At 40.0% G+C, this 12,763-nt stretch overlaps 1 protein-coding gene across 1 annotated transcript in view; it reads right to left on the reverse strand.

Moving 5' to 3' along the window:
* The window catches only part of LOC117293354, a 28,230-nt gene extending 16,083 nt beyond the window's left edge, over nucleotides 1–12,147 (reverse strand). Inside the window, exon 1 of the mRNA XM_033775646.1 lies at nucleotides 11,339–12,147. Coding sequence (XP_033631537.1) covers nucleotides 11,339–11,350 — 12 coding nt within the window. The 5' untranslated portion in view covers nucleotides 11,351–12,147. The remainder of the gene's footprint in view (nucleotides 1–11,338) is intronic.
* Nucleotides 12,148–12,763: the final 616 nt, after the last annotated feature.

Raw genomic sequence — 12,763 nt, forward strand, 5'->3', positions numbered from 1 at the left:
TCCACTTTATTGGTTTGTCTCCGAGAGGCACCAGTGAGCTCCATCCTCCCCCTCACCAGTCTCCTCGAGTATCCCATCGCGATAGACGGCGAGTTCATCTCAGATCGAATCGACGAACTCATATCATCGCGGCATTTTGCAAAGTACAATTTTCTCGCAGGAACCAGCAGCAATGAGGGATCCGTCGTCATCCCAACATTTGGTGCCCCAGAGTTAAACACCAAGGATTTCTACGAGCTGTTTAGGATCTGGATGAGTGGAATCTGCCAGTGTAATAACGCAGCATCCCTCACAGACGTTGGCAAGCTCATGTACACAACTAAGGCGAGGTATACATATCCTCCAGAAAATGCCAGAATACTTTTTGATCTTATTGGGGACTCTTACTTCAATGCTCCAACCGTGAACTTCCTCAAACAGCACGCGGACTCAACTGCCACCAATACGTACTCTTATTACTTGACGTATAGCGAAGGGAAGGAGGCTTTGGTGCCTGCCGAGTACCTGGATGCCATACCAGGATCACCTCATGGCATCATTCCTGGATACATCTTCGGTGATGCATTGGCTTCGGGAAACTCGAGCAATGCCACAGCACGGTTCTCTCAAGACATTATTGCATATTGGACAAACTTTGCTAAGTATGGGTGAGTTCTAATACAGAACACTATTATTCTGGTTTATTTATTTACTGCCCTGGCAGCCGAGCAGGCCAAAAAGTACATTTACAATAGAAATGAATAATAAAGGGAAATAAATATTACATAATTTTATATTCATAATAAATAGGGTAGATGGCCTTAGCTTTCAATCCAAACCAGACCTTCTTCAGAGGCATAAAACAAATACAAACAAATACATATCCATTTTTAGAAAAAGAGAGGGGAAAGGGATAAAGGGAAGGATCCAGAAAGAAGCGGGAAAATAACAGCCAATCAAAGTTTCTATTTCAGAAACAATTGGTGGCTATGAACCAATAGGAGTAAAGTGGCGAGGACAAAGGATGCTTTTTGCTTTTGTTTGCTCTTTTGGGAGATTTTTCTGTGCTCTTCTTGAATTCCTTGTATTTTAACATCATTCTGCTTTTTCAGCCTAGGCAATGGTACAACATGTACATATGTCCACAATTTGTGGAGTAAATTAGTTCCATTTCACTTTTTCTACTCTTTATTTTGTTTCATATGTTACTGATGAAACTAGATTGGAGTGGCACATGTACAACACATGTTATAGTTTTCAGCATGGAAAAATGCATTGTGGGTAGGGCATGAGTGGCATCTGCAGAGCCCCTGATCTCGTAATTCATGTAATATTGTCCTCTAGTAAGTCAAAACCAAGATATTCAGCTTTGCTGACCTCTTAGCGTCCTCCTCTTGAAAAAAGATTTGGTTAGTCGCATTACATTGCATGGTCAGTCGCATTACCGGTTAGTCGCATTACACTTTTTGATGACTCGTTATTAAAATACACCAACTAGAGTGTTGATTTCTTTACTCATTTCAGACTTGGTAATAAGGGTAGAAGCATATTTTGAATTGCCATGAAGATAGTCAGTGGATTTTTCGTGCAATTGAAATAACTTAATCTCTCGGTTAGTCGCATTACGCCCTGTTGAAGCTCCCACAAGTACACTCACATATTGCTTAAATGAGAAACACAAATTAAAATTCATTCTGGATTTTAAATAGTTGTACCTGCTGCTAATCACAACTATTAAAGTTTTGCTGGAAGAACCTTTGTGGGGGACAATATTTAACTTTGAAGAAATCACCTTAATGTGCTCACTTTTTAGGGTCTGTTCACAGCTTGTGCAAACATGAGCTGAATTTGTACAAAATGGTACAGAGTGTGTAAAAAAAGTTAATGTCTGTTTCCATTCATATGTTTATCTATAACTTTTACGTGGAAAGAAAGTTGTTACACAATTTTTATTTTTTGGTGTCATGTCCATGTTTGCTTGGAATCGCCCATATGCATTTTATAGCAAATAGTTACAAGCGCTTTTCAAAGACCACCTCGACCAGCCCAAGGCAACAGGTTCCTTTGAGGTTTTCACATGTATACACGTACAAGTACAAGAAATGTATTCAGATGTTTAACTTCCAGAAGAATAGTTTCAAGTCAGTACATCAGTGCAATAAGAAGTTATGACCATTTAAGGTTTTCATTTTTTCAGCTCATTCAACTGGAACCATTGATGCACTCTTTGAATTTTATCTTTTCATATGTATATGACAGAAGCAATGTATTAAGTTTCAAGTCAGTACATCGTTGCAATAAGAAGTTATGACCATTTAAGGTTTTCATTGTTTCAGCTCATTCAACTGGAACCATTGATGCACTCTTTGAATTTTATCTTTTCATATGTATCTATACGACAGTAGCAATGTTTGACTTAAGTTTCAAGTCAGTACATCGTTGCAATAAGAAGTTATGACCATTTAAGTTTTTCATCGTTTCAGCTCATTCAACTGGAACCAGTGACAGAGAGATTGATTTTTGTTGAAACAAATTATTTCAAAACTTTAAGATTTAAGTTTGAGTTTGTTTCTTTAAAATCCAGATGTCAATGTTGGACTTTGAGCCTGAAAAAAAAAACATTAAAATTTTTTGTATTCCAAAAACTTTAACATTTTTTTATTCCAAAAACTTTTAACATTTTTCTTATTCCAAAAACTTCAACATTATTGGAAAACATAGCTAAAAACTACAAAAAATGACTGACAAGTATATATAACAATCTCACTTGGGCTTGTACATACCAAAAACAACTCAACTCAAAGACTGAAACTTAAACCAAAAACTTTAACATTTCCACTGAGTGCGGACGGCCGGACGGACGGACGGACAGACAAAATCGGTATTACATAGGCTCGCATACTGCTAAAGCAGCTCGTTAAAAAGGGGCTAAACAAAATTAAAATGGATTTGATTGAGGCATTGCATGGCAAGGTATATAATGTATATTCAGTTTGCAGTAATATCAAGTGTACACAGGCCTATCTACTTTACTGTGTATGTCTGTTCTTTGATAAGTTGTCTTGCTATTTATTCTGCTGCCGCGGAGTCGATTTCGGAATTCGGGAGAAGGAATTCGGGAGAACTCTGAAATCTACTTCGCGGCAGTAGAAAAAATAAAATGAGTTTTTTTAAAGATTTTAAGTAGAAGGTACACGCTTGGTAGATACTCAAAACAAATACTTATTTAAAAACTGACTTAAAAACTGGTAACCAGCATTGGAGAGCTGTTGATAGTATAAAACATTGTGAGAAACGACTCACTAAAAATTTCTCACTAAAATAATAAAAGACTTCTAGCTAGAAGTCTTTTATTCCTTTCTGAAAGCACACAAATTCGTCCAACAACGGTGTTTTTTCTTTCATAATTTTATCACAACTTTGATGACCAGTTGAGCCCAAATTTTCACAGGTTTGTTATTTTATGCTTATGATGGGATACACCAAGTGAGAAGACTGGTCTTTGACAATTACCTTACTTTAAGTACTTAATGCTGAAAAGAACTGTCCTGCGTGCTTATTGACTACTTATACCTGGCCAAGAGATAGGAAATTTAATACAGGTGTTATGTGACAAAACCAATGGTGTCAATTTTAACACCCCAGTTTTGTAGTGTAAGGGGACGGAGTCGGAAAGCCAACTCTGTAACTTTCAAGAGATGGGGAGTGTCTTTGGACTTGATGGGTCAAGCCGTGGAATGGACAGGCCCTATTTCATGAAGCCTGAAGGCGCAAAAACTTGCTAAGCACAGAAAAGTATTGCTCAACAGAAACAAGTACCAGCCTAAATTACATTAAGTTTTTATATTGTTGTGACTGGTGCCCCACTCGAATTTTTGCTTAGTGAAATTTGGCCTTGGACGATTGGGCAATCGTTATTGGGAAAATATAAATATAGGCACCTGCCTTCGAACACAAGTTATCTATTGCGTAAACAATATGCGAGGGGAACTGTGTTTCCAGACCAGATGTTTACACTCATTCTTGGACCGTTATAACACGGTGAAAAACGCAGTGATCAAATTTCTATTGTATGACCGTTTTAATTCGTTTATGACCCCTACACGCCATTATAGAACTATAGTAAAAGTCAACATTGTTAAAGAGGGAGTGACTGGGCAAAGATGAGACCATATGAAATGTTGATCAATGTGATACAATGCAATCAACCAGCCTATTGAAGACACTGGACACTATTGGTAATTGTCAAAGACTAGCCTTCACAGTTGGTGTATCTCAACATATATGCATAAAATAACAAACATTTGAAATTTGAGCTCAATCGGACATCGAAGTTGCGAGATAATAATGAAAGAAAAAAACACCTTTGTCACACGAAATTGTGTGCTTTCAGATGCTTGATTTCGAGACCTCAAATTCTAAATCTGAGGTCTCGAAATTAAATTCGTGGAAAATTACTTCTTTCTCGAAAACTACATTACCTCAGAGGGAGCCGTTTCTTACAATGCTTTATACTATCAACAGCTCCCCATTACTCGTTACCAAGAAAGGTTTTATGCTTATAATTATTTTGAGTAATTACCAATAGTGTCCACTGCCTTTAACGAGATAGAACAAAACCATTCATTATCACACGCTTAGATCGAGCCCTAATGCACCATGGTGATAAAACAAACTTATATAGGCCTATTACCCAATATCATAATTTTTAAAGAGCAAGGGAAAAATCAAAATCAATTTTGTGATGTACTCATTTTCCAATAGACAGAGTCCTAAAATAAATGGGGAAATTCCAAGTCTTTAAACCTCACGTTAAAATTGTGTAAATTGCCAAAATATCCCCATACAAAAACATACAGACTCATTTTTTTTTTAGAATGATGACATCGGATGCTTTGAATGTTGAAAATGTTTGCACTATTTGCAACTTACATGTATACCATTTTAACATGCGGCAATTTTCCCGTCCACACGAAAACTATTTGTATTGAAAATCATAAATTTGAATTGGACATTTCTAATTCTTTTTAGTGCCGTACACTGCCAGTTAACATCTGGTTCACTCAACTGTTTTTTTTATTTTTATACTTTGCCTATGAATTTAGTTGAAATCCAATTTCCCTTAATTCTAAGAGAATACGCTTGAGAAACATAATTAAGTTTGAGTGGCCAAGGCAAGGTCGTTTACCCGCTGGTTAGTTTACTACAAAGACTGGTCCGCTGTCTCAAGGGACATCCAAATGACTCGTATACAAACGAGCTTAAGTCTGTCAAGTAAGAAACAATAAGTGCATGTATTTCGTTATTCATGTTTCAGAGATCCAAATGGGGCCGGTCTACCTGAGTGGCCCAAGTTTGATGCTGAGAACGAGACTTATCTCATCCTAGAACCAAACATCACAACTGGGCAACACCTCAAGGCAGATAAGCTGGCCTTCTGGAGACAATATGTCAAAATGGCTTCCGACCCGTTGAACCAAAATGCTTGCCCAATCACAGCCCCTGTTAGACTCGGAACAAAAACAACGCCTGAAAATAAAACTGTAGTGATTACAAGTGGAGATGGCAAAGTACTAGGGTCCATAATTGGTGCCATACGGATCGCAGACGTGGCTGTGGGCGGTGAAGACGTAGCCGAGTTTCTAGGAATACCGTATGCGAAACCCCCAATTGGGGATTTACGATACCGGGCTCCGATAGACACTGGACCATGGGGAGATGAACCACTTGGATTCCCTGATAAACTACCCCCTGCCTGCCCTCAAGACATCCCACTAGATCCCTGGATGGTTCGCGCTGGATTGACGGAAGTCAGTGAAGACTGTCTAACTCTCAACATCTACGCTCCACTTGTTGCCAACAACTCTTCCTTACCAGTCGTCATTTTCATCCATCCTGGAGGAGGAACTGTCGGTGCGTCATCTGTTTATGATGCTGTACCTCTGTCATCTAACATAGAAGCTGTCGTAGTTGTCATCAACCATCGTCTTGGAGCATTGGGATTCTTGAGTACTGAAGATGAAGAAGCTCCTGGTAACTATGGATTGCATGACGCGTTGGCTTCTCTCAAATGGGTCAGTAAATATATAGGCAGCTTCGGAGGTGATTCTAACCGTGTCACTGTGATCGGTCATGGATCTGGGTCAGTAATTGCACACTTACTCGTCATGTCAGAGAAGGCAGAGGGGCTATTTCAGCAAGCTGTACTAATGAGCGCCTCTGGTCTCGTGCGTCCTCTTTCGAATCCTGTCCAACCAAGTCCGATCGAGCAAGCTAGAATTCTTGCCAGAAGTGTGGACTGTCCAATCGAGAGCAGTGAGGTAATGATCAAGTGCCTGCGTGAGAAACCTGCTCTGGATGTTGCAGGGAGCAGCAGGTACTCCCCATTTGAAATCCCATTCCGACCAATAATCGACGGTAATATTCTGACTGATGATCCAAGGGCATTGTTGAAATCAGGAACAATCAACAATGTAGATTTGATCATAGGAATGGCCCAGGATGAAGTCTCTGCAGTTTCATTCCCACTCTTTTTCAGCAACGTAAGTTTCTGTCCAACTCAAGAGGAAGCTGAAGGCATCATTGCAGTCGTTAGTCGAGCTTCATTCAATAATCCTGAGAAGGCTGCCGTAGCTTTCTCCACTGAGTATCTTGGACGGAAAGGCATGGAGGACGAGTGTCTTACAAGAGGTAGTGTCAGGCAGTTTATGCAAGATATGTTGACTGTGTCCCCCACATTGGAAGCAGCTGAGCTTCATGCTGCTTTGGGAATCAACGTCTTTCTTTATTCTTTCGATCACGAATCAAGCTCTCACTATTACAGCTTCCTTCCCCCACAAGCAGGACCTGCTTTTGGTGATGATCTTCAGTTCCTGTTTGGAGATCCTTACAGCTCCCACGTTGATGAATACAAGCTCACCTTTCGACTCCAGGATAAGCAGATGACCTTAGAGATGATGACCTTGTGGAAGAACTTCATTCACAAAGGGTAAGTTCTTGAGACCTTTAGGGGCCTGGGGTGGATTTAAATTTCCTGGAGTTCAATAGCAGATATGGTACTTAACGAAGGTGATTGCCTCCATGACCCATGGTAATTCTTGGTGCCCTGGAAATGCTCAAGTAGAAATGTACAATTTGCCCATAGGGTGCCCCTTACCAATAAGATGATTCTTTGGTGCCCTAGCATACAGGCCTGCAGTAATATTGTCTATAGTAACTATACCCTGTGTATACTTCAGGAACATTTTCTTAAATTGTGATCAATCTCGGATCAACTTGGCTCTGAATACCTTTAACACAGCGGTCGATCTTTCTTAGAGACAAAGACAATGAGTTGATCATTTCTTGTATCAAGACAAACATTTGCGCAAGACTAAAATATGAAAATAATAATAATTATAATATGGAAAACTTCTAGTGCACCATGTCTGTCAATGATAACACTGCTGGCGCAAAAAACGAGAAAGTTCGAAAAGCTATGGTTTCTGAAATATATACGTTTTTGAATAAAATATCTTAAATTGAGAACAAGTTTCAGCTTGTCTGCGTTGCCAAAGAGATGGCTCGGCATGTGAAAGGGGACGATCACCCCCAGGAGTGCCAGCACCTCGGCTGGTATGTGTAAGGAACAGGTCAATGATAAAGGCATTAGGCACAAATCTTTGCTCCCTTTTAAAGGAACACATTGCCTTGGATCGGTAGAGTTGGTCTATAAAAAAGCAAATTTGCCTCGAAATGACGTGGTTTTCCTTTACTGTGCGAACTAACACAGTCGGCCATTTATGGGAGTCAAAAATTTGACCCCCATAAATGGCCGACCGTGTTAGTCGACGAGGTAAAAGGAAAACCGTTCCTTTTGGTGGCATGTTTGTGTGGATCATTGTATTCTACTTTTACAACATCTTTCCAACCATATGCATTTTATAACAAACGGTGAAAACGCTTTTTCAAAGACCAACTCGACCGATCCAAGGCAACGTGTTCCTTTAAGTGACGATCAACCAAGGAGTGCCAGCAACGTGGAACGTTCAGGAGAAGGTTGTTTGGTAAGTTAACGGAAAATATATTTATTGAACAGATGTATAATCTGTATTTATGAATGTGGTGCTTTACAGACATCCTGGGCAGTCACTTTCGGGTGTCGAGTGGCCAGCTTATAATCAAGGAAACCCAGAGTACATGCGGTTGGGACCCTGCCCTATGGTCCACAGTGACGACAACTGGCCACACATCCTCCGTTTCTGGTCTGACTTGATACCATCCATAACAGCACCCTCTGCTGTTCCAACGAGGTCAACCACACCACCGTTGACCACTGAGGAGGAGGACCACCAACAGCCTTGCATCATTGGGGAAGTCATCGGGCTGGCTCTCTCCAGGGACGAAGCCTTCATTCTTATCATGGTCCTAGTTGGGGTGCTTGTAGGAACCCTTGTGCTATCTCTTTTATGCTTTGGAGGGTGCCTGACCTATAGGTCCCGTTATACAAACTTAGTGGCTAAATCCAACCATTGTGGGGTCTACACGGAGCCATATTCGATTCACGCTTACACTAACAACGGGAACGAGGAGTTAAGCTCAAGACTGTAGTCGGATCTAACATTAAGAGACGGCCTCTCGAAAAACACTCTGTCGATTTATCGAAGGTACTATAATGTACTGTTGAACCAAACTCAATTAAGTAGAAATGTGAAAGATGCAATGTCTTTGGATATGGATATCGGGAGATTCTGTGTTAAAACTTCTTCTTTAATAGCGCCCTCTTTTGGTTCAACCTCACTTAGCCCATGTTATGAGGAAACATTATCTCCGGGATCAGAATCTCCGCGACAGATTTCCCCACGACACCAATACTATAAATTTCAGAGGTGGCATGTACAGGTGTAGATGACCAGTTCTATCGTCATGTCGCTACAGATCCTTGATTTTCAAATTCTATAATTTGTTCAATTTTTATACACTATGAGTAAAGTTATTAAAGGCAGTGGACACTATTGGTAATTACTCAAAATAATTATTGGCAAAAAACCTTTCTTGGTGACAAGTAATGGGGAGAGTTTGATGGTGTAAAACATTGTGAGAAACGGCTCCCTCTGAAGTGCCACAGTTTTCGAGAAAGAAGTAATTTTCCACAAGTTTGATTTTGAGACCTCAGATTTAGAACTTGAGGTCTCAAAATCAACCATCTAAACGCACACAACTTCGTGTGACAAGGGTATTTTTTCTTTCATTATTATCTCGGAAGTTCGATGACCGATTGAGCTAAAATTTTCACATGTTTGTTATTTAATGCATATGTTGAGATACAACAAGTGAGAAGACTGGTCTTTGACAATTATCAATAGTGTCCACTGCCTTTAACTGTGTAACCCATTAATTTGTATTAAATGCCCGACCATGGCACAGCCCATAGTGCCGTTCGGCAAACTTGGTGCAAGAAACAATTGTTTAAAATAATTCTAATCCATGTTGAATAGGCCTATATATATATACTCTCTTTGTTATCCCAAAATCAAACTACTCCTCTGCACCTACTATATCAAGAGACATCCAACAACAAACGAGCCAAAAGAATACCCCCCTCGCCTGACTGCTTGCCCTATAATATGACAATAGTTTATAGTTTTACTTAGTGTTAACTTTTCCTGGGGGAGTTCTGTTGTTTTCTAAAGGCGACGTGTTTTCCATGAACATGATGAACAATGTGCACTTGTTTAAAAAAAAAGAGGACTTATGCGCCATTATTCATAAAAACAAGTTTGCACTTTCACTAGGTCTGGGAAGGTTGATAATAATACAAAGTTGTGGAGGAAAAAACAGTTCATATGCTCACAATTCAGTTTCTCATTTTCACTTCCAAACACATCATAAAAATAATTGTTCATTGAATTGAATCGAATCACCCCTTATTGCTTAAAGGCAGTGGACACTATTGGTAATTACTCAAAATAATTACTACCATAAAACCTTTACTTGGTAACGAGTAATGGGGAGAGGTTGATAGTATAAAACATTGTGAGAAAAGGCTCCCTCTGAATTGACATAGTTTTCGAGATAGAAGTAATTTTCCACGAATTTGATTTCGAGACCTCAAGTTTAGAATTTGAGGTCTCAAAATCAAGCATCTGAAAGCACACAACTTCGTGTGACAAGGGTGTTTTTTCTTTCATTATTATTTCGCAACTCCGACGACCAATCAAGCTCAAATTTTCACAAGTTTATTACTTTATGCATATGTTGAGATACACCAAGTGAGAAGACTGGTCTTTGACAATTACCAATAGGCCTAGTAGGGCCTAGTGTCCAGTGTCTTTAAAATAGAAACAGTTTTTATCAAACACTCACTCACTACACACGGTGGTCTAGACCCCCACGGTTACCCGAAGCAGCCCCGGAGCAGAGGACCTTGGCGCCCCACGACCAAGCTGTTCGCGTCGCGCCCATTCACCCCTCCCACCCCTTCCCCGACTAAATACATTCAAGAGTTGTAATCGATGCTCCCTCTGTCTGCGAAATTTATATCGTTGGTTTATTTTTAGCATAGTTTTCGGAAGTTTCAGAGAGTAGACTATCATGTTCATCGGCGTGAGCAGCCAATGAAACATGAGATGGGGTTTGAAATACGATCAGAATGGAGTTCTGACAGGTCTTGGAAATTTAGAAGAATCTTTTTATTTATTTATGGTTTTACAAGAGATAATAATGGTTTCCATCAGTTTTGCATAGTTAAGTATTTTTCAGTCGGGTATCAAGTACGCCTGAGTACTAAGGTTGGCGAGTAGTACTACGACCCTGACGATTTCCTTAGGTAATTGGGTTCAACATTCAAAATGGTAGCACTTAAGTACCGATTTTGAGTTCCATCGATATTCAAAACGGTAGTACTCAACTTCCTCAAGTACCGAGTTCTAGTACGATCAACATTAAAAACAGCAAGTTGATACAGAGTTTGAGTACCATCAACATTAAAAACGGTAGTACTCAAGTACCAAGTTCCAGTACTACAACATTCAAAATGGTAGTACTCAAGTACCGATTTCTAGTACGATCAACATTAAAAACAGCAAGTCGATATAGAGTTCGAGTACTACAACATTCAAAATGGTTGTACTCGAGTACTGAGTTTGAGTACCATCAACATTCAAACGGTAGTACTCAAGGAGTTCAAGTACCATCATTATTACAAATGGTAGTACTCAAGTACCGAGAACGAGTACTACAAGTACAACACTAAAAATGGTAGTACTCAAGTTCGAGTACCATCAACATGCACTTTGACCTTTAACCCAGTTTAATGAATCAACAGGCCTTTACAAAAATCACAGATGAAGTGTACAACAATCAAAAGTAAAAAACTCACCAGAAATTTCATCTGTACTGTCAGCAGAGGCAGCTAACCTTTGCAGTGGTGTCAAGGGGTTAGCCCATATTCAGCAGGTTTGAAATGCGTTTCGGAGCAAATAGCTAACTTGGGAAACGAAGACAACAAAATGCACTCTGCATTCAGCTATTAGGTCCCATTATCCGACGAAGAAAGTTGTGCAGAAGGGAAGAGTTTGGAGTAGCGGCTGAGGTTGTTTCAAGTGCTTCAACATGTGGTGATCCAGCAGCGACCGCAGCCGCCAATTCGGCACGGTCATGATGGCCTCCTATAGCTCCTTTCTCGCTTCTAACTTCACACCTCAGCAAAAACCGTCACACTCGAGTGGGCATCTTCCAAACATGGAGGTAGAAATATATGTCCAAATGTATGTTTTCCAAATCTATGTTCCAAATAAGCGTTTTACGTATGTGCAGACAATGCTACAAAAATGTCAAGCCCCCACCACCTAAGCGATTAAGAGTGCTGCATTCTGTGACATTCCCAAGGATTTACACATCGCTACAACATGATGGTTAGCCAACAAAACTGTCAGAATGTGAAGTTGGGTGATGACAACGTTGAATACAACACACATCACATTCACACACATACCAAGGGTTTCTTGAGCCTCACAGTCTCAGTTCTTTTACTACGCATTGGCTTTCTCCGTTACACATAATATAACCACAAAGGAAACTGACTAGGTTTAAGTTTAATGATTTGGGGTAAACATGGAAAAAATTAACCAGAGTGAGACTCGAACCAACGACCTCAAGAAATAACGTGCTCACATAAATGCGCGACGTTCTCTGCTCAAGGGAGACCTTATCGCAAATACCAATGCGCAAGCGCAGACTGTTGAATGAGGTGCATTGTGGGATATAATATGGATCAAATTTGGATACCAGCTAGACCACAATGCACCTAATTCCAAGCTTTACGCGCGCGCCCCGGTATTTGCGAAAAGGTCTATTCTGGATCTGAATGAGCGCCCTCTGCAGTCCAAAAACTCACAGGTCAGACTGTCCCTGAGCCACTTCTGGTAATTAGGCCGTGTCCGAAACGACGACTTTGGCTACAGCTACGTCTAGATCAGCGCGTCTACCTACCAGTGTGTTGAAGAATAGGCAGACGCGCGCGATCTAGCCGTAGCTGTAGCCGAAGTCGCCGTTTCGGACACGGCCTATACTAAGTTTCTCTTATATATAAACGATATCTGTAATTCTTCGAAATTGTTATCCTTTATTCTTTTTGCCGATGACACCAATGTTTTCTTTAGTCATAGTAACTCAAAGGAGGCAGTTTCAGTAATGAACTCGGAACTGCATAAGGTTTCATTGTGGTTTAAATGTAACAAACTATCAATTAATGAAAAGAAAACTTGCTTTATGTTATTTTCAAATATATGTAAAGATGACAACA

This window comes from Asterias rubens, chromosome 8 (genome assembly GCF_902459465.1).
Source record: "Asterias rubens chromosome 8, eAstRub1.3, whole genome shotgun sequence".
In the NCBI taxonomy this organism is placed as follows: Eukaryota; Metazoa; Echinodermata; class Asteroidea; order Forcipulatida; family Asteriidae; genus Asterias; species Asterias rubens.